Source organism: Triturus cristatus, chromosome 1_2 (assembly GCF_964204655.1).
Source record: "Triturus cristatus chromosome 1_2, aTriCri1.1, whole genome shotgun sequence".
Classification (NCBI taxonomy): domain Eukaryota; kingdom Metazoa; phylum Chordata; class Amphibia; order Caudata; family Salamandridae; genus Triturus; species Triturus cristatus.
Genome location: NC_140580.1, coordinates 116,447,932 through 116,472,017, shown reverse-complemented (window position 1 = coordinate 116,472,017; position 24,086 = coordinate 116,447,932). Strand labels below are relative to the sequence as shown.

Sequence of the window (24,086 nt, the reverse complement as noted above, 5' to 3'; positions counted from 1 at the left end):
CCTCCAGAGCTGCAAACTGAAGACTGTGCCTGCCTTCAGTTAAAGATGGCGCAGAGAAGGACTAGAACAGTGCAGGATGGCAGCTTTGCAACTGTGAACGGGAGACCCAAATGCTGGAAAAGTGGGGAATTGGGCAGGGTTGTGAGACTGGAGCCTCAACTCCATTGAGAGCATCACTGGGAACGGGACTGGACTCTGTGAGCTTGCCTGGTTTGATGCTAGTGCCTGCTGCTCTTTATGGTGGCATTAAGCGATGGTCAGTCGGGGCGGCCTATCTTACCACTGGCTTTAATAATGTGGACACCATCTCTTGCAGGGAGATACCAGGAGAAGGTTTATGTGCTATGCTACTCAAGTGCTGTGTGCCACATGGGGTTGGGGTAAATGCCATACGGCCTGGCACTTTAGCTGATTCTTAGGAAAACATTACTACATTTAGTAATAAGAAGTGAAGCAAGGACTGAACCAGAGGACTTCGCAGCTTCAGAAAGCACACTTGGAAGGGAACCAAGGGGAATTCCATGCATTGAGAGAAAAGTTGGACCCCTTTCATAGGCAACCTGATCTCCATCACAAATCTAGAGGCAAATTCTTGAGGGGACGAGCTGATACCAAGGGTAAATGCTTGAGGGGAAAAAGCTACTATATCAAGAACTTCATTGAGGAATTGCATTAGACGCAAGCAAATGTAACTCATTCAATCACAGAACTGAAGATACGACTTGATCGAGTGGAAGACAGTCTCCATCTTTGAGAAGCCAGAAGGCAAGGGTGATTTACATATGAATGGAGGGGTCCTGGAATTGAAGAATCAAGAACAAAGAAAGAAAGCACTATCTATGCTTTTTTGGGTTTCCGAAAGAGAAAAGGGAGACCTGAAGAGAAATGAAAATCATGGGCAAAGACCATGTTGACCTAATTTTTTCAGATGAATTGTAATTAAACAGTCTAGTATTTTTATATTGTTTTACATTTCAAATAAATATACAACATTCATTTATATTAATATAAAAATATTTTTACTAATTTATTTGTGTTAAATAAACTTTTTTACTTTTACCTTGTAGCATTATGCGAACCCACAGTCAGGGCGGACATCTCTCGATGGTTAAGTATAGGAAGAATTTTAAAAGTTTATTAAATTGTGTAATAAATTAGTAAAAATATGTTTCTGTTAAATAATTATACAAATTAATTTTAAATTGGCATTTTTAGACAATATCTGGAGGATCATCTGGGTCTTATCTTTCAGATGGTGTTGAAAGGGGGGGGGGCTACTACAATCCGTGGAGGGCAGTAAGGAAGAACATTTTTATTGGAAGAGGTCCTGGGGTGGATAAAATATGTACGGTATAACTATTTAATTTTTCGGCAAAGACAATGCGAGTCATGAAAGTGCCCACAATAAATAATTTGAGGCTTGTTTCCATTAGAACTTCATTGGCCCATGTCTGGAAAAAACAAACCTTCCTGGGAAGAACACAGTTGTTTCACAATATGTTGGCTATTTAGGGCATGAAGATGTGGACGTCTGTCAGAATTTCTAGAATATTAGCAACCCTTTCAACCATTTATGAATACGTACTCCAGTTTCCTTGAACATATGGATAAACTGAATGTCTTTAGGTTGTTCTTTGTTTAGTACCTCTGGTTGAGTGGAAATCCAGCCAAGGAAGATGTAACCACAATTTGGTTACTACGATGGGAAGAAGCAAAATGGCACATATAATGCCTATGTGAAAGAGCTGTGCCTTGCAGGGCCACAGGCTCTGGCTGGACAAATTTGAGATCATTATCAACTCTTTTCTTCGTTCTCTCTTTTCTTCTCCTCTTTATCCCCTTATTTGCCTCTTCTAGACTATTTAAAAAACAGATTGACGATTTACAGTCCATTTAGAGTGCTTGATTCTACCTGGAGAGTTTTTATTACTGCCACCAAAATCAAAAACTTAGTCCGGATAGAATACCTCAATTTTGCAATTGACATATATTTTATTTTTCATTAATGTGTTTTTGGCAGTAGTATGAGACCTGGTTCTTGTGGGAGAGAACATTGTTCCCTGGTGAGGAGCTTGGCTGCAGTACCTCTTACAGAGGCTCTTGGGAATCGGAGTTAACTTGCTGTTAGTTGGGGAAATGCTTTAGTTCTTAAGGGAGCTCAGGGCAAAAGGTTAGAAGTGCCCGGGCATTTGGTATAACTTGCAGATGTAGGACCACCATGTTCAACAAGAGGTTTCAGACTTGTGGCCTTTAAGTGCCCGTAATCAACACACATAAGTTAACTGGAGCTCCTCTGTACCTCCTCAGGACAATAATCTGCGCTACCTGCAGCTCTCTAGCCTTAGTTCTGTAAACTTTAGCGCCAGAAACTCTGCAGCACCACAATAGAAGGAAATGTTTAGACTCCTCTTTCTCTGGTACAAACACTGAACAGACATGCAGCTATATGTAATGCAGCCAAACTTTGGGCAAACACAATATTAAGTTTATTTGTAAAAACGCACAAGAAAGCACAATGTTCACTCTCCCAAACTTAGATTAGACCTGAGCACGATATAGGTCATTGGGCCATGAATAAAATCGGAAAAGAAAAGAACTACATGAATCACTCATGGTGCGCAGAAGGTCTCTAGAAGTGACATATTCCAGGGAGAAAAACAACCACATGTGGAGAAGTGTGGCTCAATGGTTAGAGCGGCAGACCCTGATGCAGAGGTCTGGCCCAGACCAGGGTTCAATTCCTGCCTCGGCGGGTCTTGGGCTCAATTTCCCCGGACCCGATAATTCTCGCCTCGGTGCCTATTCTAATCATGGGTCACACTCTGCAACTCTGGGCAATAGCTTGCTTAATCTCCACAACTGCCCCAACAGCGCAAGGATGCCTGGCTTCACCTTGGGGGTGCCCAGGAGTGGGCACTTCACAGGGAAAGGCCAGGAAGGGTTCCACAGCGGTATGTGCACAGCGCCTGAGAGACCCTTTCGGGGGTGTTCGGAGCGCTATATAAATGCACTACATTTACATTGTCGATCATACTTATAACTGGCTTGGGAGATTTATAATTTAAAAGTCTGTACTGATAACTGTTCTAACTTCATGGCTAATAGTGCTCAATCTATTAATGTCACATCTACAATCCTGCACATCATTTACTAGATCCCGTGTGATTCATACGTTTGAGACCAAACATCATGATTTCTTTCTACATCACATGTGCTATATCTCCCTTCTCTAAATCTTGCAGATTTGAAGAAATGTGGATGTCTGGTTTTTTAATCAGTCTGTTGTTGGTGTGGATTGGGCTTGATGCTGATTAAGTTATCTTTGTATAACCTTTGTTGGTTGTAGGTCTGTGAATTACAATACTTATCGCTAGGGGCTGCTGAGTAGATTTGGGTTGAAGAGGCAACAATGTGCTTGCATTTCCCATTCAGCGCATGGCATTTCTCTGTGTTGCCCCAAAAGTGTACCTTTGGCAGTTGCATTTGAACAAATTCATAAATGCAATAGACATGTACACAAAAATAAGACTAAGGGAGGTAGGCCTGAAATTGTAGGTGCTATGGCATCCTTGGTTTATCAATTCAATGCCAAATGAAATCTCTAGGAAACAGAAGGTAACAAAAGAAGTCTACTCAAAAACACAAAGACTCAAAAATGAGGATAGATGGAATATGCGCACCCAAAAACACTGAAATAAAAAATAAAAATCTTCTCATTTTGTTTCATGGGACAATGGTGAATAAAAAGGGAAACCACACACCTGTGCAAAACCAAGATGTGATCCCTAATGAGTCTCAAGGCCATTGATGCAGCACCTTCAAGGTGTAGTTTCACTCGAGGCAAACTTTTAGTGTGCTATATGGTAGTTCTTAAGCCTCCCTGTATGAGACATTAAATGGTCCACCCAAAGAAATGTCCATCCAAGCAGGTGGCCGATAGCAGAGGGGAACAGGAAAAATGGCATGAGATTCGTAAGATAAATCAGTAACCCACTGGGTTAAAGAAGGCCGTAGAGCAAATAAAAATCCTCTCTATTACCAGGAATTGATGCCACTAATGATCATTGTTAGAATATCCTCTGGGGAATTAATTCCACATTTCTCTGTTAAAAAATAATTTTAAAGGGCATGGTATGTAATGTTTTGAACACAACTAGGTGACTATATAATTCTAAATAGTAAGAGTGCAGATGTGTTTGTCTTTAATTGTCTAACATACACTGACTTAAAGACTACTACTTCTGCACCAAGATTTTCTCTGTGCCAAGTACACACATCTAAGACACTTGTATTCAGTGGTAGACCACAAGTATAACATGAAAACACTCATTCTTGGAGCCAAATCATTTGCCCTGTCAGTTTCATCATTGATACCTTCATTGCTTGTTCGTTAAAGAATTGCAGGGCGTAGGCAAATATCTCCAGCGCTTTCACCTTCTTGCCGTTTGCAGCGATGAGATCAGTCTCCATGTTGAGGTTCTAAAAACGGAACAAAAGAAGGTTATTGCATGCAAGAAGAAAATGTTGAATCAATTCCTATACTTCCTGTTAAAGGGAAGACAGTTGTCTCTTTTATGCTGGTCATATGGCATCACAGAAGTAGTTGTAACCCGTTAGAGCTGTCTACTTACTTCAACTCCTGTGTTTTCCTGAATTCGGTCTAGGGAGACTGCAATGATCCTTCTGCCTGCACCCGCTATTGTGGAGTCCTTGCTCTCAGCTCAGCCGCATTGAGGGGAACTACAATATCCAGAACTCCCTCTGTGGCGCACGGCCACCCACGTAAGCGGGAAGCGTCAGGAGGTGCTTCAAAAGGCGGCCGCGGGCTCCCGCAGCGCGGGACGCGCGCGGGCATGCCAGAGCCAAGGGCGGGCCCGTCTGCGCCCATCAGAGCCCAGAGGAGGCCGGGCTGGGCCACACCATTTGACGATTGAACTGTAAGCTTGTGTTACTTCGATCTTATTCTTCTTGAGTATTGTTGGTTAGCCTCATTTGTGTATTCTGGCAGGTTACGGTTCTGTAAAAATGAGCAAACGGAAGTTGGGTGGTGGGGTTGTAGGTACTCTAGATGCCTTTTTAAGCAGGGCAGAATCTGCATTGGTACACGAGATTCAATTGACGGAGCGTAGGCTATCGCTCGAACTTCTGATTCCAATTGGTAGCTGCAGTTCTACAGTGCAGCCTTCCCAACAACCAATATAATGCACCACTGACCCTGAAACACACAATATCCAGCCTCACATGATAAATACGGATTTAGTGCCATCAATCCCTTCCATCCCACATGGCCAGGAATGCCCACTAAACATATCCATGGTTACCACCAGGGGAAAGAAACTCAACGGGGTCATGGGCGGGGAACCGCCATTATAAAAAAGGAAAGGTCGTCGACCAGTAAAGCTAAATCCGCCACCCCCAAGAACAGCCAAACGTAAGGCAGCTACCATTGGTAAAACAGGCGTTTATCAGCCTGTAGTAAACCCAACCGATAGCACTGCAGATCACGCTACTAGCATAGCCCACCTACTTCACACATCCCCACAGCTCAATTTAGAAGAGTTATGCTCGCTGATAGGTGTGAAAATTTCAGCCATGATCGACCCTTTACTTAAAAAATTGACCTCGGTTGATGATGGATTAAAGAGGATTGAACAGGGAATCTTTGGTACAAACCAAATAAACCCCAACCACTCTAATGTACAGGAGAATGGTGGGATAGCTAATCAACAGGTGGGGGTACTTGATACAGTACAAATGGGAATCCCGGTAAATGTTTGCAACAAGCCAGCTTCTACTGCAATAGCCACAGGTTTTGAGCCCAACCGTTCTGTTAATTTAACTATTGGTATATCTATGACAACGAAGCCGCAGCAAGGGGAGAATGGCATTAGGAGTAGGCCCTTAGAGATATCTGAGGCAAGTGATACAAATCCACATACTTCTTTGCATCTCCCACCGGAAGCCACTCCCTAATACAGTGGTTCTTGCTAACGTTCCAAGGTTCCCAACTGACGCCCGGGAACATTGGACAACGTTAAAGAAGAAGGCCTTATATTTGTTGGGCAACAGGACAGGGATAAGAGACCATCTGTTCTCCGAGTTCAAAATGGCATGCAGAATCCCTTGGATTGGGAAGTCACTCAAGTCCCTACCAGGTGACTGCGTGGCCCTTAGTTTTAGATCACCAACACTGGTTCAATATATATTGGAAACGGCTGGGCATTGCTTTACCAAAGCAGACGATATAAAAATCATTCAGTTAGGTTTTTTTTACAAACCGCAGAGCATATCTAGGTTTAACGAGTGGCGGGGATCTCATAGATTACACAATCAGTATGATTATCCAGTGCATACAAGTAACCGATTTGAAATCCTCACCTCCTTAGAAGAAGTCGATTGACTGGGAACAACCAACATTTCCCCATTAACAGTCTTAAAGGAACACATGGGTGAAGAGGAGGTTGATATGAGTTCGGGTTTGTCCACCTCTGTCGTGCTTTCCGAATCTGAAGAAGTCTGTCAGGGCACACAGGCTTGTAGTTCCATCAGTGTAGGTGTGGTGTGTTCACCCTTGTTGAAAATAAGCTCTAGTGTTATGGTGAATGCAACTCTCAAAAGAGCAGTAGTAAGTCCCCATAACACAACTAGCAACCTCAGCTATGGCTTACTGGAACAAGACCTGGTGTTAGATGTCGAGGTAACCAGTGGTTGTGATAACACGATGAATGGTCTTTCAAAAACTCAAATGACCATTGCTTCCTGGAATATTGCAGGGTTATCAACTAAAACCGCGTTTACAGACTGGTCATCATTTATTGATGGCTTTGATGTCTGGATATTCCAGGAGACCTGGTCCTTGGATAGAGTCTATTACCCGGGCTTTCTACATTTTTCAAAGGCTGCTATAGGAGGACAGAAAGGAAGACTGATTGGTGGGCTGACCTGTTGGGTTAGACAGCAGGCGGGAATAAGGGTGGATGAAGTATCTATAGACAGCCCGGACATTATGGCCATACGAGCTCGTTCGACCAATGTTCTTGATATATTGATTATTAATGTTTATTCCGGAGGGCAGCCGGGTGGCAGGGGATTTAGTGTGGTTACTGCTCTTGATGGATACTTGGATAATTTACAGGGCACTTGCAACTTGATTATAGCAGGTGATTTTAATTGTTGCTTTGAGCCCCTGGACCAGTAGGATGGAAATCTTAGTGAAGAGGAGGACATACAATGGAACATCCCTCAGCTGGAATTAGGTCCCATTAAAAAATGGACAGAGGCCGCATTACAACTGAAGGGCTTTTGTCTGGAAAGGGGAATGAGGGCACTGAATGGGAGGACGAAGTCAGATAGGCTGGGTGCAAATACTTTTGACAATGGATTAAGTAGCAGCCGGATAAACTACATCTTTATCAAGGTAGAATTTTGGTCATCTGTCCTGGATATGGAGGTTCAGAAGCGGACCAAAAGTGATCACAATCCACTGGTCTTAAAAATACAGGATGTGGGTTTTTGTTATTCAAACACTAGGAAAGTTGTGTATAGTACAGAAGAGGTCACACTAACTAATGATATGAGGAGAGTCCAATGGGCATGGATTGTAAATAATGAGGGAGAATTGACACAGATGAGGGATTTGGTAAGGGGTTCGACGACCAAACTTCTTGACCGTGACTCACAGGAGGATGCTAATCTCATTGTTTTTCAGGTCCATGAAGACCTGTTTAAGAATCTAAAAAAGTTCAAATGCAGTATCCCTAGGAAGAAGAGTACTGTGAAGGCGGGCTCCTGGTAGAATAGCTTCTGTAGACATGCCTACAAAACTTTATGGAGGGACATTAGATCTAAAGATTTGGGTAACATCAGAAATGCCAGAGTAAGTTATAAGAAAGCGCAGTTGCAAGCGAAGAAGATATGGGACGAAGACCGATGGCAAGATTTGCTGCTGGCATGTAAAGGGAGGAATATGACACAATTTTGGCAGTTAGTCAATTGGGGTAGTGGTGAACTGAAGTACATACCGACTAACCACGTTGGTCCAGAACAGTGGGTTGCACATTACAAGGCGCAGTTTCAGTCCTCTAACTGTAATGAAGAGATCCCCTCATGGCCACCATCTAGCGAACCCCTGTGTTTCACCAGTTTAGAGGTTGAGTCTCTGTTAAAACTAATTCTGAGAGGTAGGGCCCCTAGTCCTGACTGCATACCCGCAGACCTGTTTATAAAGGAACAGAGCTCTGGGTACCCTATATTAAGTTATTTGCGAATGCCATAGCCAGTGGTGCCCCGATTCCTGATACTTGGTCAGGTGCTGAAATCCTACCGATATATAAGAAGGGTGATCGTTCACAACCAGGAAATTACAGGCCAATTAGCCTGATAGATTCTGTTCATAAGATTGTAGCCAGATTAGTACTTGGCAGAATCCAGGCCTGGATAGCTGAAACAGATATTTTGACACCCTTACAGGCGGGGTTTCGACCACACACATGTACCCTTGACCAGGTCTTTAGGTTTGTGTTAATTTACTGGCGGGTGGTTATTATAGGAGGGGGCACAATCTATGCGGCCTTTGTGGATTTTAAATCCGCATTCGACCTAGTTCCCCGTGTGAAAATATGTAGTGCTTTAGTGGAAATGGGGATGCCTCCGGAATTGGTGGCTATTCTAGTGAAACTACACGACTCAACATATGCGCAGGTCCGCTGGGGTAAGCCGGGGGAAGTCACAGAGAGGTTTCCTGTTTCCAAGAGGGTACGCCAGGGGTGTGTACTAGCTCCTACCCTGTTTTCCTTATTTTTAAATAGGGCTCCCGGTTTTATGGGATTTATTTTTTTAACATTTCCGTCTGTATTTATCCACATTTATTTTTTGGTCTTTTAATCTGTATTTATCACATTTATTTTTATCACAAGCAAAAGAAGACACTGCAGCTAGTATTTTTCCACATTTATTTAAATACTCATGCACACCTGCACTCAGTTGTTATAGGTTGTTGTTGTGAAATTGGAGCTTATGCAAGGTGCACTTTACTTATTAAGAGCACATTTCTTCCCTGTCCTCTAAGAAAAGATTAGTGAATTAGTGGTATTGATTAGGTCTCATTTGTGCAGCTGTCTGGTAAAAGTCAAAGCATTACTCCCTCCTTTACTTGCATTTTATCAGCAATCACACAAAGTGTCTGCTCGAAGGATAAAATGTAGAGCACATATGGTGCAACAGTCACATCTGTTATTAAGTGCTACTAAGTTTCCAGACTCTGGCTACCATTGCTAAGTAAAAATACCCAAACACCTCTCAGTCAGCCTCACTGAGAGGTGAACCCAGGCTTTATGCTGATAGATGTTGGAGGCATGCCTGCCTCCGTGCCCTGCCCCATCGCTCTCCTTCCTCCTCCCATACAGCCTATGTCCTGGGGATGTTTTCACACCTCTTAATGGACGTTAGCTGCTTGCATTGCTCCAACAATTTACCTTATACCTGCTTCAGTTACATTGCTTTTATCCTTTTTCTTTGGGCTTGATATAGTGGTTACAGTATAAAGCTGTCATGCTGTCACAACAGTAAAGCTTTGCTGGTTTGCATTAATTGTATTTGAAGTGGAGAGTGGTCTATTTAAACAAGTGAGTACGGCTCGATAAAATGCACCTTTGGAGGGAGGGTACCTGTTTGTTTTTGAAGCTCAAGTTTGTGAAAAAGCGGCTGCTGCCTTTAGAAATGTTTTTGTGTGACCACCACAGTGAGGGGCCTTTTAACCAGAATAATCTGGGTTACCTTCAAAATGTGCAGGGAATTGGATGTGAACACTGGTACAGCAATGGACGAAAGTCACAAGACAGCAGCTGTCCTCAGTGGGCAAGAGTCACAGGCCTTTAAATGAGACACAACCAGCACTTTTCCTCAGTGTTTCTAGGATTTTAATTGTCTGTAAAATCACTTCATGGCAGAGAGTAAACACTGTGTCTAAATGCTGATTAACACATATATTTGTAAAGGGCCATTTGAGTTTCCTGAATATTTTCCATAGCAATTTTGATTCTTATGCCCAGCAAATGAAGCACTGAACATTGAAACGACTACTTCTGCAGACACGGCGCTCCTGGCTGCACTTGGCAGTGGTTTCATATTTCTTTCCCAGCCCTTGTGCACCTCAGACACGGATTTTCAAGAGGAACAAAGAGGTAGCACAAGCTTTTGTTTTCCCAGTATTTTTCCGTTTTTTATATATAAATACAGACAAAGAAAAAACGTTTTCCGTCTGTATTTATATGTAAAAATCCGTTTAAACAGAAAACCGGGAGCATTATTTATAAACAGGATTGTTCAATATTTTAATAACCACCCCACTGACACTCCAACATTAGCAGGTATGAAGATACCCCTGCTCATGTTCGACGACGACACCCTGATAATATCTAAGACCAGACAGGGCTTGCAGGCCGCTCTGTCACGGTTCGAGGTGTTTTGCCAAGACCATGAGCTAAGGGTCAATGTGGAGAAAACAAAGTTCATGGTGCTCCATAAATCTAAAGCAATCACCGGGAGAGTATACATGAACAAAGTCCTTTTGGATCAGACTGACATACTTACCTATTTGGGTATTACATTAAGTAGAAAGTTAAGTTGGAAACCTCAGGTTGACATGTGGGTTCTAAAACATGTGCAATTTGCATCTGTACTGACCAAAGAGCATAGGCTCTCTCAAATTAAGCCTGTTGCCCCTGTTCTGCAAATATATAATTTAAAAAATTTGCCCCGCAATATTATACGGTGCCGAATTGTGGGGTTTCGACAATTTAACCCCCTTGGCAATAGCGCAAAATAAGTTTGTCAGATCACTAGTTGGTCTTCCGAAATCCGCCACTTTATTTAGATCTGGGCTGTCATAACATCGAGGACGCGGCACGCTTTAGACCATTAGCATTCTGGAGAAGACTCTGGACTACTCCTGAGCTTTCCCTGTATGCCAAGGCACTACTTGAAGTAAGGAGGCTGGTTCGACTGCATGAGATCCCATGGCTAACCAACATTAAAATCATATTGTCCGACATGGGGATGAGTACTTTGTGGGAGGACCCAGATGCTTCAGCATTTCCCCCTAAAAAGATCTATAATGCAGCATACGGGGACATGGTTAAAACTAAGAAGTTCTCATCGATCACAAGGCCGACATTGTCTAGGGAATTCCTAGAAGAAAAACATGAGGTTAAATTGGAAGCCTACTGGGACATCATTTCTAGGCCGCTTGATCGGAAATTGTACCATCAGTTCAGAGTAGGTTCACTACCAATAAGAGCGTTTACGAGCAGATGGCTTTTATCAGCGGGTGATAAATGTATCTTTTGTCATGATCACACTGAGACCCTAGCCCATATTCTATTTGTCTGTCCAGCTTACTATCTCCCCAGGACTAAATGGCTTAAACCCGTTTGTATGAATTTGGGTATAAGAACAGCAAAGGAGGCTTTAAGGATCCTAAGGTCAGATACGACGGACCTTATTGTAGTTGGTATGGCAACATTTTTTAGATGGATGTGGGCTATTCGAGTCAAGAAAACGGGGGTAGAGTAATCTTTACTGCAAGAGGGACCAGACACTAGGTTAAGAATTTTTAGGGAATGATTACCTGCTGAACCTCTGCTGAACTAAGGTTTTTGTAAACTTGGTGGTGTTTTGGTTTTAGCCTTTGTGATATGATAATTGTTGAATGTCACATCGCATTTTAAAAACCAATTTTATTGTTGATCACGTACAATTATGTGTTTTATTAATGGATATATATTTATTGTTTAGAAAGATCTTTGATCATTGTCGGTCCTATTGTTTATTGGAAATATGCTATGAGATGAAATATTTTATATATATATTTAATATTGAATTATCCTGTAAAGACTATATTGAATTGATAAAAAAAAGTAGCTACATTCATGCAGCGACTTAATACAGTGTCTACATAGGAGCCCTTCCTATAGCAACACATGGATAAGTTGTATTACAGATGTTCCTCGATAGTTAACATTTTTGAATGAAACTATGTAACTTTCTGACAATGACGGCAGAGATGTATTTGTAATTACATGCCCACCTCTTGAATGTATCTTTACTTATTCTCTTCTTAAGGCCTGGCATCATCAGAAAATAGAAACAAGGATTGGCAAAGCCAACAGATCTCACCTATGTGAGAGCTATTGGTTTTACCAATGTCTTTTAAGCCATGTTACACAGCAGCGTGACTGCTGTTCAGCATGACTAAAAGTTAGTGGGTTAGCGTGATGTGGCATGGCATGGAGTGGCATAGAGGATAGTGATGTCGAGGAGAGTAGAGTGGAGTGGCGTAGAGTAGCGTATAATGCAGTGGATTGGCACAGAGTAGAGTGGCATGGAGTGGTATAAAGTGCAGTGGTGCAGAGTGGAGTGGCATAGAGTGGAACAGAGTGGCGTAGAGTAGAATGGCAAAGAGTAGCATAGAGGAAAGTGGGTTAGAGTGGAGTGGTACAGAGTTCTGTAGAGTGGCAATGCGTGAAGTGGAGTGGCAAAGAGTGGAATCGAGTGGCGTAGAGTGATGTATAGTGGTGTAGAGTGGCACAGTTGAGTGGCATGGCATAGAGTAGAATGGAGTGGCATAGATTGGAGTAGCATACAGTGGAGTGTCAGAGTGGAGTGGTGTCGATTAGAATGGAGTGGCATAGAGTAGACTAGCATAGAGAGGATTGGCATAGAGTGGAGTGGCATGGACTTTAGTAGCATAGAGTAAATTGGCACAGAGTAGCGCAGTTGTGGGTGTAAGCAACTAATCTGTCAATAGAGATGGCAGATAGGGTGAAACCAAGCCACATATGCCTCTGTTAAAATTAGGAAAATACATGGCATGTCCAGGAATAATACTGAAATGCTTATAAATTTTTTTTAAAAATAGTGTGCTGTAAAAAGATGAGGAAGGACAAAGACCAGGAAGACCACTTGTACTTAGTCCATCCTCCAGGGAGGAACTAACCCAAGAAAGGAAGGGAAGCCTAAGGGGGCTAAGCAATCGAAAGATTTTAAATGAGAGGGATAACGAAAACAATATATGGCATTCTGTGTGTGAGTTGTAATCCCACCTCCATGAAAAGTCTGATAAAAAGGGACTTTGGGGGCCCCAAGCAGAGCCCCTGTCCCCTGTGGGCCACTCCTAAGTGGCCAGGGGCACATGTGGTGCCTCCCAAGCATCCATGGTGCCAGGCACACAGTGCATGGATGTATGAAAACATGCATTTTCCTACTGCAGCTTGTTATGCGGCACTTTTCCAGCTGCAGCACAAGAAAAATGCAGTTTCCGACCACCTACATGGTGGTCATATGAAAATATGGCGGATGGGACCACCAACTACTTGTCGGTTTGGTCTCAATCCGGCTGCGATGGTGGTCGGACGCTTGTCCGACCGCCAGCGCAATGAGGGCCTTAGTCTCAATGGAAAAAGAAACATCTAAGTTGTATCTGTCGAAATGTCACATGTTTGGTTAACTTGTAACATAAAAGTCTAGTAGATGGGTAAAATTCAGGAGGACCAGGGAAGTACTCAGGGAAATGGAACTGAAGCAAACACCCGCACAGTCATAACCTCTGGGTATTCATAAACAGTTCTCACTGCATTTTCTACACTCATCTCCACATGTAACTTACACATTAATGGTCCAGGAGTAAATGGTTCAGAAAGGGTCAAAAGGTGTACCAGTACTCTACATTTTAGCAGGGTGTGTAAGAAGGAAAACATCAAAGTGCGCATTTTACAAACTTCCTAAAGTATACATGAGCAGTTCATATAATATATTAACTTGACATGCAGACAGAGCAAGAGGGGCATATTATCTAAGCTTGTGGTTTCCTTAACGTTACATGCATAACTTGCACAAATAGGTGAAGCATGTGTAGTAAAACATTTTCATAATCAGGTAAGTAAGTGTATGATACACATTTCATCTTTGAATCCGCTACGCAGCTTAATACAACCCAGGTTCCGCGGAAATCTGCAAGTGCATGTGTTACCAAATGGGTATGCAGATCATGCTGTGCTACACGTGTACATGCGGAACTAAACAATTATCAACATGAGGTATGTGTGCAAGTTTAACTAAAAGCATCCCCGAGTAACAAGATTGGCTGCCCATGAATGAGTAATTAAATAAGTACCTGCACAACAATCTCAGGCAGTAGTGTATATCTCACTAAATACGTACCTACATATGGATTTGTATACGCATGTGTAACTATTAATGTACCCAGATATTCTTTGTAGGCTAGATTTACATATACATGTAAAACTAAAGTACCTTGTACCATTGGTGGCCAACATGCTCACATGTTGATGTATATGTACCGAAACAATGTACACTAGATATGTATATGCAATTAAACAAGTACCCAGGAGGCAGTGAGCTACATGCTTATTTGTAACTAAATGCTCAGGCCAAAATATCTGTTAAGTGTGCTTAGGTAATGAAAGATATAGTCTTGAAGCTATGTAAAGTAAAGGCACATGTGAACTAAATAAGCATCCATCCATTTAACAGAATTATCTATCCATGTGTAAGTAAAGTTACCGACCCTTTGCAATTTGTTCTTAATGTGTAAAGACAATAATAACGTGAAGTAAATGTGAACCAACTTTATAGGCAGGTATTCATATAACTCACTTTGCGTCTTGAGAACATAAATTGGAAAGTTAATTGTGTAGAAAAAACCCATGCATTACCATATCTTCTTCTAAAAAAATACATGATCCAGACATGGTCCGTCTGGATTTCTGGCGTGGGACTGATTATGTGTAAAGAAATGTGTTTGGGAGAAGGCACTGTTTCTGAAAGCTTTTCTGGTTTGTCTGCCCTTAATTCTTAAACAAACTCAAAAATATGAGTTTTCATGAACCGTCTTGATACATTCCTAAATCACTGTATTATTTAGCACAGCATGGGTTCCTTACTGGACTGGTATGTAGCGTCATCTTGAATTTCTCAAAGTACAGCCACTGTTTGCATTCGTTGGAGTCTAGGTCATGGTAAAAGTCCCGCGCTGCATAGCCAAAGCTGTGAAACTTCCGGTCTGGGGTGAGGAGAATTGTAGTCGGAGTCTTCTGATTGGACACTCCTGGATCTCCGCCTTCCCACCGCCTAGAAAGCAAACGAGATGTTTAATCCCAAGGTGAGAAGTTTGGGAATGGTTCATTTTGCAATAACTACCCAATTATCGAAGGTAAAATTAAAACACTTCTGTTTCACTTCAAGCACAACCAGTCAGACCATAGAGAGCCGAGGTAGATATAAGTGTAAGTCTTAAACAACACAGGTAACGCTCAAGTTACAAATAACTTACAGTTTCAGCTGGCGCCAGAGATTTTACAGGTTCAAGTGGCAGACAAGGTATACATTATAAAGTTCTAGGTTAACCGTCAGGCAGCAGCAGTCATATAAGGGATAAAATACCCCCTGTGGTACTTTATAAGGATATTCCAAGTCACCGAGGAGTTCCATAACCATATAGAGGAACGAGGCAGAAGGGTGAGTTTCTTTATAAGGTTATGGAACTCTGAGGTGACTTGCAATATCCTTATCATCTACGCCAGGGGATACTTTATCCCATACAATACATGGTCACACCATCACACTTCCCACAAACCACTTAAAGCTTTGCGTCATATCTCTTAAATATGAAAGAGTAGGCATGTTTGCAAACATGAAGAATAAAACTAACACCTATTAGATACAAGTCAATAGAAGTCAGTTAAAAAAAAAAAAAGCTGAACTAGCTTGGAATGTGTACAAATATTAAGAAAGATTCTAGTTTTTCTCTACGTATCTAATGAGTGCAAAAAATAAACATTTTCTCTCTGCTTGTCATTGTAAGATTTAAAAAAAACAGAGCAGAGTACAGAAAAGCAAGGTTCTGTTTTTGTTGCTTCAAACAGCTGCTTCAATTATGCTCCATGACCTGACCTGCCTTTAGCCGTGGCTGCTGCCTCTGACAGCAGGCACTGTGACATCAGAACTGTACTATAATAACCTTATATTAGTCGAGTTCTGCCGTCCTTTGTTTATAATCTTCGACTTGGTGCATCACAAGTCGCAGATTATAAAAATGTTAGAGACTGACATTTATAAAAGGATTACACAAATATAATGTTATGTTATGTTATCTGAGATTTAGTTACAAAGAACTTTTAGGATGAGGTAGCAACAGATGCTTTACAGGTTTGAGTGGTAGACGAGTAATACGTTATACATTATAAAATTATAAGTAAACACCTCTTTAGTCATAATGTTATGGTATATCATCAGAGATTTGCATATTGCTGCATGGCCATTAGTATGGTCCTGCAGTGCTGTTGGGTTATGGTACCTTTGCGCCGTGGTCTTGAGGATTCAGTCAGTTATAACAAACTTAATTACACTTCAGGAAGGCGCATCAGGGCATCACACTGTGAACGCCCCTTTACCAGACAGCACAGAAGAGACTCCCTGATTCCCCCTTCTGCAATCCACTTCCCAAAAGACTCTACTCGTCAACTATAAACCTTCTCTGTGAAGCCACGTGGCTGCCAATGTTTCCTGAAAAAATATTTCTCTTTCCAACTACCTTGCTTTGTCCCCTCTCCCCTTGAATGAAATTCCTCTGATCCTATCTGTGCCCTTGCAAACCACACCGGCCTCTTCCTCTCTATCCCTCCTTTCCTACCACCAAGTGCACCATCCTGGTCCAAACCCTCCCATCCTGCAGGTAGACCTCTTGGGTCGTGAAGTTCCCACCCGCCTGTAGACCTGCTTGGAGAGCGCCTGGTCTTCGAGGAGACCTCCTGCTGTCAGTTTCCTACCACCAAGTGCACCATCCTGGTCCAAACCCTCCCATCCTGCAGGTAGACCTCTTGGGTCGTGAAGTTCCCACCCGCCTGTAGACCTGCTTGGAGAGCGCCTGGTCTTCGAGGAGACCTCCTGCTGTCAGTTTCCTACCACCAAGTGCACCGTCCTGGTCCAAACCCTCCCATCCTGCAGGTAGACCTCTTGGGTCGTGAAGTTCCCACCCGCCTGTAGACCTGCTTGGAGAGCGCCTGGTCTTCGAGGAGACCTCCTGCTGTCAGTTTCCTACCACCAAGTGCACCATCCTGGTCCAAACCCTCCCATCCTGCAGGTAGACCTCTTGGGTCGTGAAGTTCCCACCCGCCTGTAGACCTGCTTGGAGAGCGCCTGGTCTTCGAGGAGACCTCCTGCTGTCAGTTTCCTACCACCAAGTGCACCATCCTGGTCCAAACCCTCCCATCCTGCAGGTAGACCTCTTGGGTCGTGAAGTTCCCACCCGCCTGTAGACCTGCTTGGAGAGCGCCTGGTCTTTGAGGAGACCTCCTGCTGTCAGCACGGCGAGGCAGTTGGACCCCTTTGCACTGTTGGAGTGAAGATGGAATTTGTGGGGGACTAACTGGGATTTCTCTGCACTGGGTTTCTTTATAGCAATGAGCACAGGAACCTATGGATTTGATTTCCCTGTGCCTAGGAGGTGGGGCAGATAGCGCCGAAAGATGCATACGGCGCAAAACTGGGGAGCTACTAAAGGAATGATTTGCTGCCATTTGATTCGGAAGGGCGAAAGCTCCTTACAGGGTTTCAGTTTTCTGAAATGAGGTGTAGCAGAAGTGATCAGTGGGGTAATGCAAAGTGAGGGGGCCCCCAGTAGAATATGAAGAGGCCCCTGAGCCTATGATAGCTCAGTGATATTTATTGGACTTGGGAGGAAGAGGGCCCCCTGATGAGTTGGAGGCTCCGTCAGGGTTTTGGGGTCTCCTGCACTGTAGGGGCTTGCGTTACGCACCTGAAAGTGATATCACACCTGTTCACACCACAGGAAGTAACATCATATAACTGTATAATCAAATGACCAACCACTTTTTTGCTAAACATTCTGTATTGAACATCTGAGGCTGCCGGGTGTACGTATTTGCAATGAAGGCAATTTATAACTTATCTGAAATGTAAATGTCGAAAAGTAGAAAGTGGGCAAACTTTCGTGCGTGATCTGCCATTATAGCTTGACTTTCCATTAATCACCACGGTGCATTCATTGCATGTGCTTCGACGCCACGGCACTTCGGACAAGGTCCCGGCTGGGATCTGGACGATGAACAGGTCACAGCTCTTGCAGCTGGTGACCTAGCCTTCTGAGCTATCTCCTAGCCTCCCTGCTATCGCTCTGTCCTAGTACACGATCTCATGATGCGAGCACAGCATGGCACATACTTCGGCTCCCAAGGACCCTCTGAAGCCATGCCAGAACCAGCCGGAACCCGCGTGCTTGTAATACAAACAGCCTCGTGCTTTCATTCTGCGGAGCAGCTCGTGCAGGCGCGTAGCACGCGGCAGCTGCTCGCCCGGTGACCTGCTGCTCAGGACTGGGGCTCTTTGTGGCGAGCAGCGTGAGTTTATAAACAGGATCTGGACGCGTCCGGCGACTCAGAAAGGAAATCGGGGGATGCTCGTTTCAAAGGCATTTTAGTATTTTTAAGCACCTTCTTCCGGTAGAATTATACACACGATATCCGGAACTCTCTTCCGCGCTCCGAATAGTGTCCCCTCCCGGCTTCCTTCGTTACGGGGCACTGTCTCATATGTTGTCACTTCTGCTGCTGCACGTGTTAAAGCTCTAAGAGGGCCTCCAAAGGTAAACTGTTTCACATTGGAATCTGGAGGTTATCAATAAAGGGGGCCGATGGTTGTAAAAGGGCAACGGAGCTTAAAGAGACTGATTCACATTCCTAGTACCCTGGTCGATTTTGTCTGACTGCTCAACTGGCATCTGGTCCTTGGTCAAAGACTCTCAGGCCACCCGCCCCACTCAGGGTGGATGTTCTGAGACCATTTTTAGGTCCAGCCTGGGCAGCACATGCGCTGCTTTGCAAGGCATGTAGTTCCTAGAATATAGCCTTTAAGCACCACCCATGTTTTCAGTTGGCTTCTCTTACTGTAAATGCCCGCTTTTGATTGGTGGATAGGTTTACCAGTCCCTCCTTTAGGGCTTTCGTATCCTCCCATGAGGACTGCCCCTGTCACATGTGCTTATACATTTCACATTATTTCCCAAACTTCAAGAGCACTCCTTTTTTAGTTGCCCTGCCTCTGCTCATGTTGTTGCCATGAAACCTTCATGGTCGCTTCATTTTTAGGTCTCACCTGACCCAGCGCATGCGCTGGTCTGGCGAGACTTATTGCGAGGGCTCCAAAAAGTGCTACCAGGCCAGCCTAGAGCTACAGTGCATGTGTGCGGGCGCGCGCGCAGCGCTTTACGGCGATTACTTTAACTTTTGCGGCCGCAAGGCCGCTTCAATGTTTGATCGCGATCACTTTCGCGGCCGCATAGCTAATAAGTCTCAATTTTGGGACCTTATAAGTATTTAGTTATACAACTGTTGCATGGCTAAACACTTATAAGGTCCCAAAGGCGAGACCTATTGGCTATGCCAATGCTTGTTCACCTTGCCCCTCACTTAATCTCTTAATCTCCCCGTGCCGTTCCCCACCCCACCCCACCCACCCACAACAGTGCATGCCCGCCCCCACCACCCCTCCGAGGTCGCTGCTAGTTCGTTTCTGTGCTTATTGAGCTTTGACGCCCGCTGTGCTGCTCTTAATCTCTCAGTGCCGTTCTCCACACCACATCACCCCTTGAAGCGCACCTTCATTTACTTATAAACGGTGCTGCCTTTCATTTTAAACGCACCTTTATTTTCGAACAACGCTGTTTTCACTTTAAATTTAAGGAGGTGAGCACCACGCGCCTTTATTTCTGCACTGGCTATGCAACTCCTCCCCTGTTGTTGGTTGCCATGGCTGCTGCCTTCCATTTGCTCCTTAATTGATGTTACATTGGTAATATTCAAAGGGTGACATGCCATGCTCAAAATGGGAAAAGGCCAAGAACACAATGGCCGCCTTTTTCTAATCTTGGTACTGGCTGGGAGATTAAAATACTGGTCAAGCCCGTTTAAAACCAGACAGGTGGTACCCTATGAAAGGACAGGCTTGGCCAATCCTTGTTAAATTAGGGAGTTAGACCAATTCAAGATGATAACAAAAACAACGCGAGATGGCTTTCGACTGTCCCTTGAAAAACACTTGAATATCACGTTCCCGCATTTGTTGTAGTCTTGTGCGGCGTGATAGCGGTTGAGACATTTTCATCTCCTCAAACAGGGCAAGGAAAAACTAGTTATATGTTTCGTGATGCTTTTCCTCAGTCGTGTGCATCGATGAGGACACTGGCCTCGCCTATTGCACACTAGAATTTTGGAGAGGAGGTTAGTGTGTAGTGTGGAAATAGACAGTAGTTGAATGGGTGAAAATCCGACCTGTAACAACAGAGAACTGTGTGAGAATGCAAACAGTCCTCGGTCTGAAAATATTTTTGGGTGCATCAATATCTCTCCTGTGATGTCTTTTTTCATGCAGTGCTTTCTTTCCATCACCCTCACTGGACTTCAGAACAGTTTAAAATAAAGTTGGGCTGTAACTTGTTAGCCTCGCTCAGTATAGGACGGGCCCTCCCCCAGGAAGTGCTGGGCATGTGACTTCCCCTCCTCCTCCCTCTTTACTCTCACCCTCTCTCCTCTTGTAACTCCACCCTCTTTCTTCACCCAGCCTTTCTCTCACTCACATAAATGCACCCCATATAAGACCAATCTATGCCACAGAGCAACAATCCACAAACACACTCCACACCATGCCACATAATTCCAATCAGCATAATTTCACTCAATGCCGCATAGTTTCACACAAATCAACTCAACACATTTCCATTCCACACCACATGATTCAACAAGAAACCACATAATACTCCACAACACAATTACATGACACACCACATGCATACAATCCACCCCACAAAATTCTACATCACACCACAAAATTCAACAACATGCAACATACTTAAACTCCAGTACATAACACTCCACAACAAAAAATAGCATACCATATAATTACGCTCCGTAACACACAACTCCACTCCACACAATTCCAATGCACTAAATACCACATACTTACTATCCACACATTTCCACTGCATACCACATACATCCAATCCACAACACAAAAGTACAAAATATTTACATTTACAACAGCTCTAACTCATTTTCTAAATAATCACTCCACTGCATACAAAAAAAGTAAAAAAACATCATCATCTACAACGCCAATAGCTCTAACTTTCACAAATGCGAGACCGATTGCATTGCAAATGCTTGTTATCTGTGTAATCCTGGTGGTCCCAAACATGAAATCACAGAAATGATCACCACAACTCCTAGCACGTAATCAACATTGTTTTCTGTTTTATGAATCCAGCTACACTTTGGGAGTTGGTGTTTGTGTTGATGTGCAGGTGCATTGAGCAAGCATGAAGGCACTCGTACAGAAAAAATGACAGTGCCTTCTGTGGAGCCGCCACAGCTTCAGCTCCTCTGAAAGCGCAGAAAGCGTCGCCAGGCAGACATAGGTAATAATATATGGCAGACTGTACTCCGCCAGGAGAGTGGAGTGGATCCCTCCATTGCCCTGGTGGAATAGAGTTTAGCCCATAAATATGGCCCATAGTCACATGCAAGACTACCTCTAGCTGTAGTCGACTTTTAGAATTGTCGTCTTTCAGTGGATTTCTCGATTTTTCCATTGCCTAGCCACCCTCTGCATAGTACGCTTCCAACCTTGGTCCATTCTCCAGATTGTTTTGTATCGCATTAGGTTTAGCATTTTATATAGAACTTTAGACAGCAGAGGAGGCCAAGGAGAACTCCAATTAGCTTTGGGTCCTGGATGCCCCAATGGAGTGTATGGCTGTGGGGTGGAATGGTCTATATATGAGGCGTTGGGAGAGGGGCATGAAGTTCAGAGACATGCTTCAAAGAAGATCTGGCACACGCTGCTGAGGTGTAGTGCAGAGTGTGCGTACAGCAGGCTCGGTTCTAGCCGGGGGGCCAGGTGGGTCTGGCCCTCTCAATGTAGCCCTGTGGCCCACCCAAGGCCCATTTACAATTAGAAAACATCTTTTGTGTTTTTCTTTATGATCCATGTGGGTCAGCACGCTCACTTTCTGAGCCTAATTGTTTAACTTTCATGACAAACATCAATGCGGTGGGCTACTTGAAGTGCCTCAGGACAGGTGTGAAGTTTGTTTGGGTGGTGGTTGTTAACAGACACACATGAAAAGCAGGTGTATCTGTGACATGTCTATTGTATCAAAAGAGGCTTGCAGGCGCCTACTGTAGAGGACTTAAGAAATGACATATGGTCAGAGCTGCTGGTGATTCGGCAAATGTTAAGGTGTCTGTATAATATGGATTGGCCACACTGGACATATAGTCCAGCATCTTCTGCATTATTTGCGGATTTTTTTTGAAAAAAAGGTTTCTAGCTCAAAGGGATTAAAAGATGGTTTTTTTTAAACCAGTACCACATGTTGCCACGAACAGGCAGGTCACCACTTCATTGCTGTATTTAGATGTTGTACTGATATTAATGAGGTGAAACCTTTGCCCATATAGTGTTACCATGTAAAAATGAGAAAACTGTGAATACTGCTTCAAAATATGCCACATTAGGCTACATAATTTGCCTTATGTGGACTTTTCAGGCCGCATAATTTAGTAAACCCTGCTGCATAATTTGGTCCTCCCTTGCTGGATAATTAAAGTAGCCCTGCATAGGACAGAAACAACCTTATAGGATTTTCAGATCTTGAGATAAGTAATTAAACATATGCATACAATCAATTTATATTTTAGCATAAATTGTTTTATTCTCTTCCTGCTGTGAGGCTATTCTTAACTTGTGATATTTGGAAAAATACACTGCCATGCCACACGTTTTGACTCTTATGAATTGAAAATACTTTTTCAAGTTTCACTAATAAAGTACAGATACAGCATTGGCAAGAGCAGAGCAAGTTCCTGTTATACAAAGAACAGTATTGTCAGCTATTCTGTGGCAGCACTGGCAGCATGCACTGCCACTGTCCTGCCTGCTCCCAATCTCCAGAAGTGTTAGCTGAGACTCTAAATAATTAGAAGGAACTTAAGTCACCGACAGCATTGTCTGGGGCGCACGTGCATTTATTTTCTCCCAACAAATTCTGTCTCATGGATAGAAATAGATCATAGGGCTGCTGTAACCCCTCGGTCCTAAGCCAATAAGATAAAATAATGGGATAATACACTTGCTGCCAAGATGTTACTACAATCTGTGGCTTCATAAATTCAAATATTGCTACTCAACCTTTCATTTTCGACTCAAGGTTGAGACAGGAGGCATTGTAAATTTTTGTATATCCTGCCATCAATATACAAATATACAAAGGTTAAGCTTCTAGTAAAAAACAGGTATTTGAGCTTCAAATAATTGTCCTTTGGCGCATTTTAAAAGGCAGAGCACATAACCACTTAGACCACTAATGGTATTAACTATTGATTAACTTGCAGCTGTGGATGTGATGGTGTCCTTTTGTCGCAAGTTCTAAAAACCCAGGTGCACAGCTTTCACAACTGTGCCTCTAAAGGGTAGTAAACTTAATCAAAACTTCTAGAATCATGACAAGAGGAAATGGTGATGGGAATGGTGCAGAGAAGAGAAATGGAGGGTAATTAGAGGAGCGTGCGAGGATAGGAAAGATGAGGGTACGGAAAACATGGAAGGATAAGAGCAAAAGGATGGTAAGGAAGGAAGTCGATGAAAAAAGAGTAAAATAGGAGCCGAAGGGAAGAGAAGAAATAGGACAGAAGGGCTGATTACAGAGGAGTAGGAGAGTGAAGTGTGTCAGAGTGGAGAATGTGATGAAGATGGTGTTAGATGTGGATGAAGGAGGATATAGTAGGAGAACGATGAGCAATGTGGGTGATAGACCTGAAGTGTGAAATGGATGAGCGCTGAGTGCAGGGTGAGGAACAGGGAAGGGTGAGGGTGGAGGATGAGGCTGATAAAGGATTAGAATTATGAGAAACAAAGATAATTAGAGTGAAGAAAGAGCAAATGTTAAATTGTGTTGGTGTGTGGAAGGAGTGTTAAGAGGAGAGAGGTAGAACAGA

The 24,086-nt window shown here is 43.4% G+C and overlaps 1 protein-coding gene across 2 annotated transcripts in view; it reads right to left on the bottom strand.

Annotated features, from left to right (window-relative positions):
• The window catches only part of HSPA12A (heat shock protein family A (Hsp70) member 12A), a 408,132-nt gene that overhangs the window by 160,303 nt on the left and 223,743 nt on the right, over window positions 1-24,086 (bottom strand). The window contains exons 1-3 of one of the 2 annotated variants that reach the window (XM_085603193.1): window positions 18,259-18,538; window positions 14,961-15,147; window positions 4,375-4,479 (exon numbers count right to left, since the gene is read on the bottom strand). In XM_085603193.1, coding sequence (XP_085459319.1) covers window positions 4,375-4,479; window positions 14,961-15,147; window positions 18,259-18,287 — 321 coding nt within the window. In that variant the 5' untranslated portion in view covers window positions 18,288-18,538. Of the gene's footprint in view, window positions 1-4,374; window positions 4,480-14,960; window positions 15,148-18,258; window positions 18,539-24,086 lie in introns of those variants that run through there. The other variant, XM_085603185.1, reaches the window with a different exon arrangement.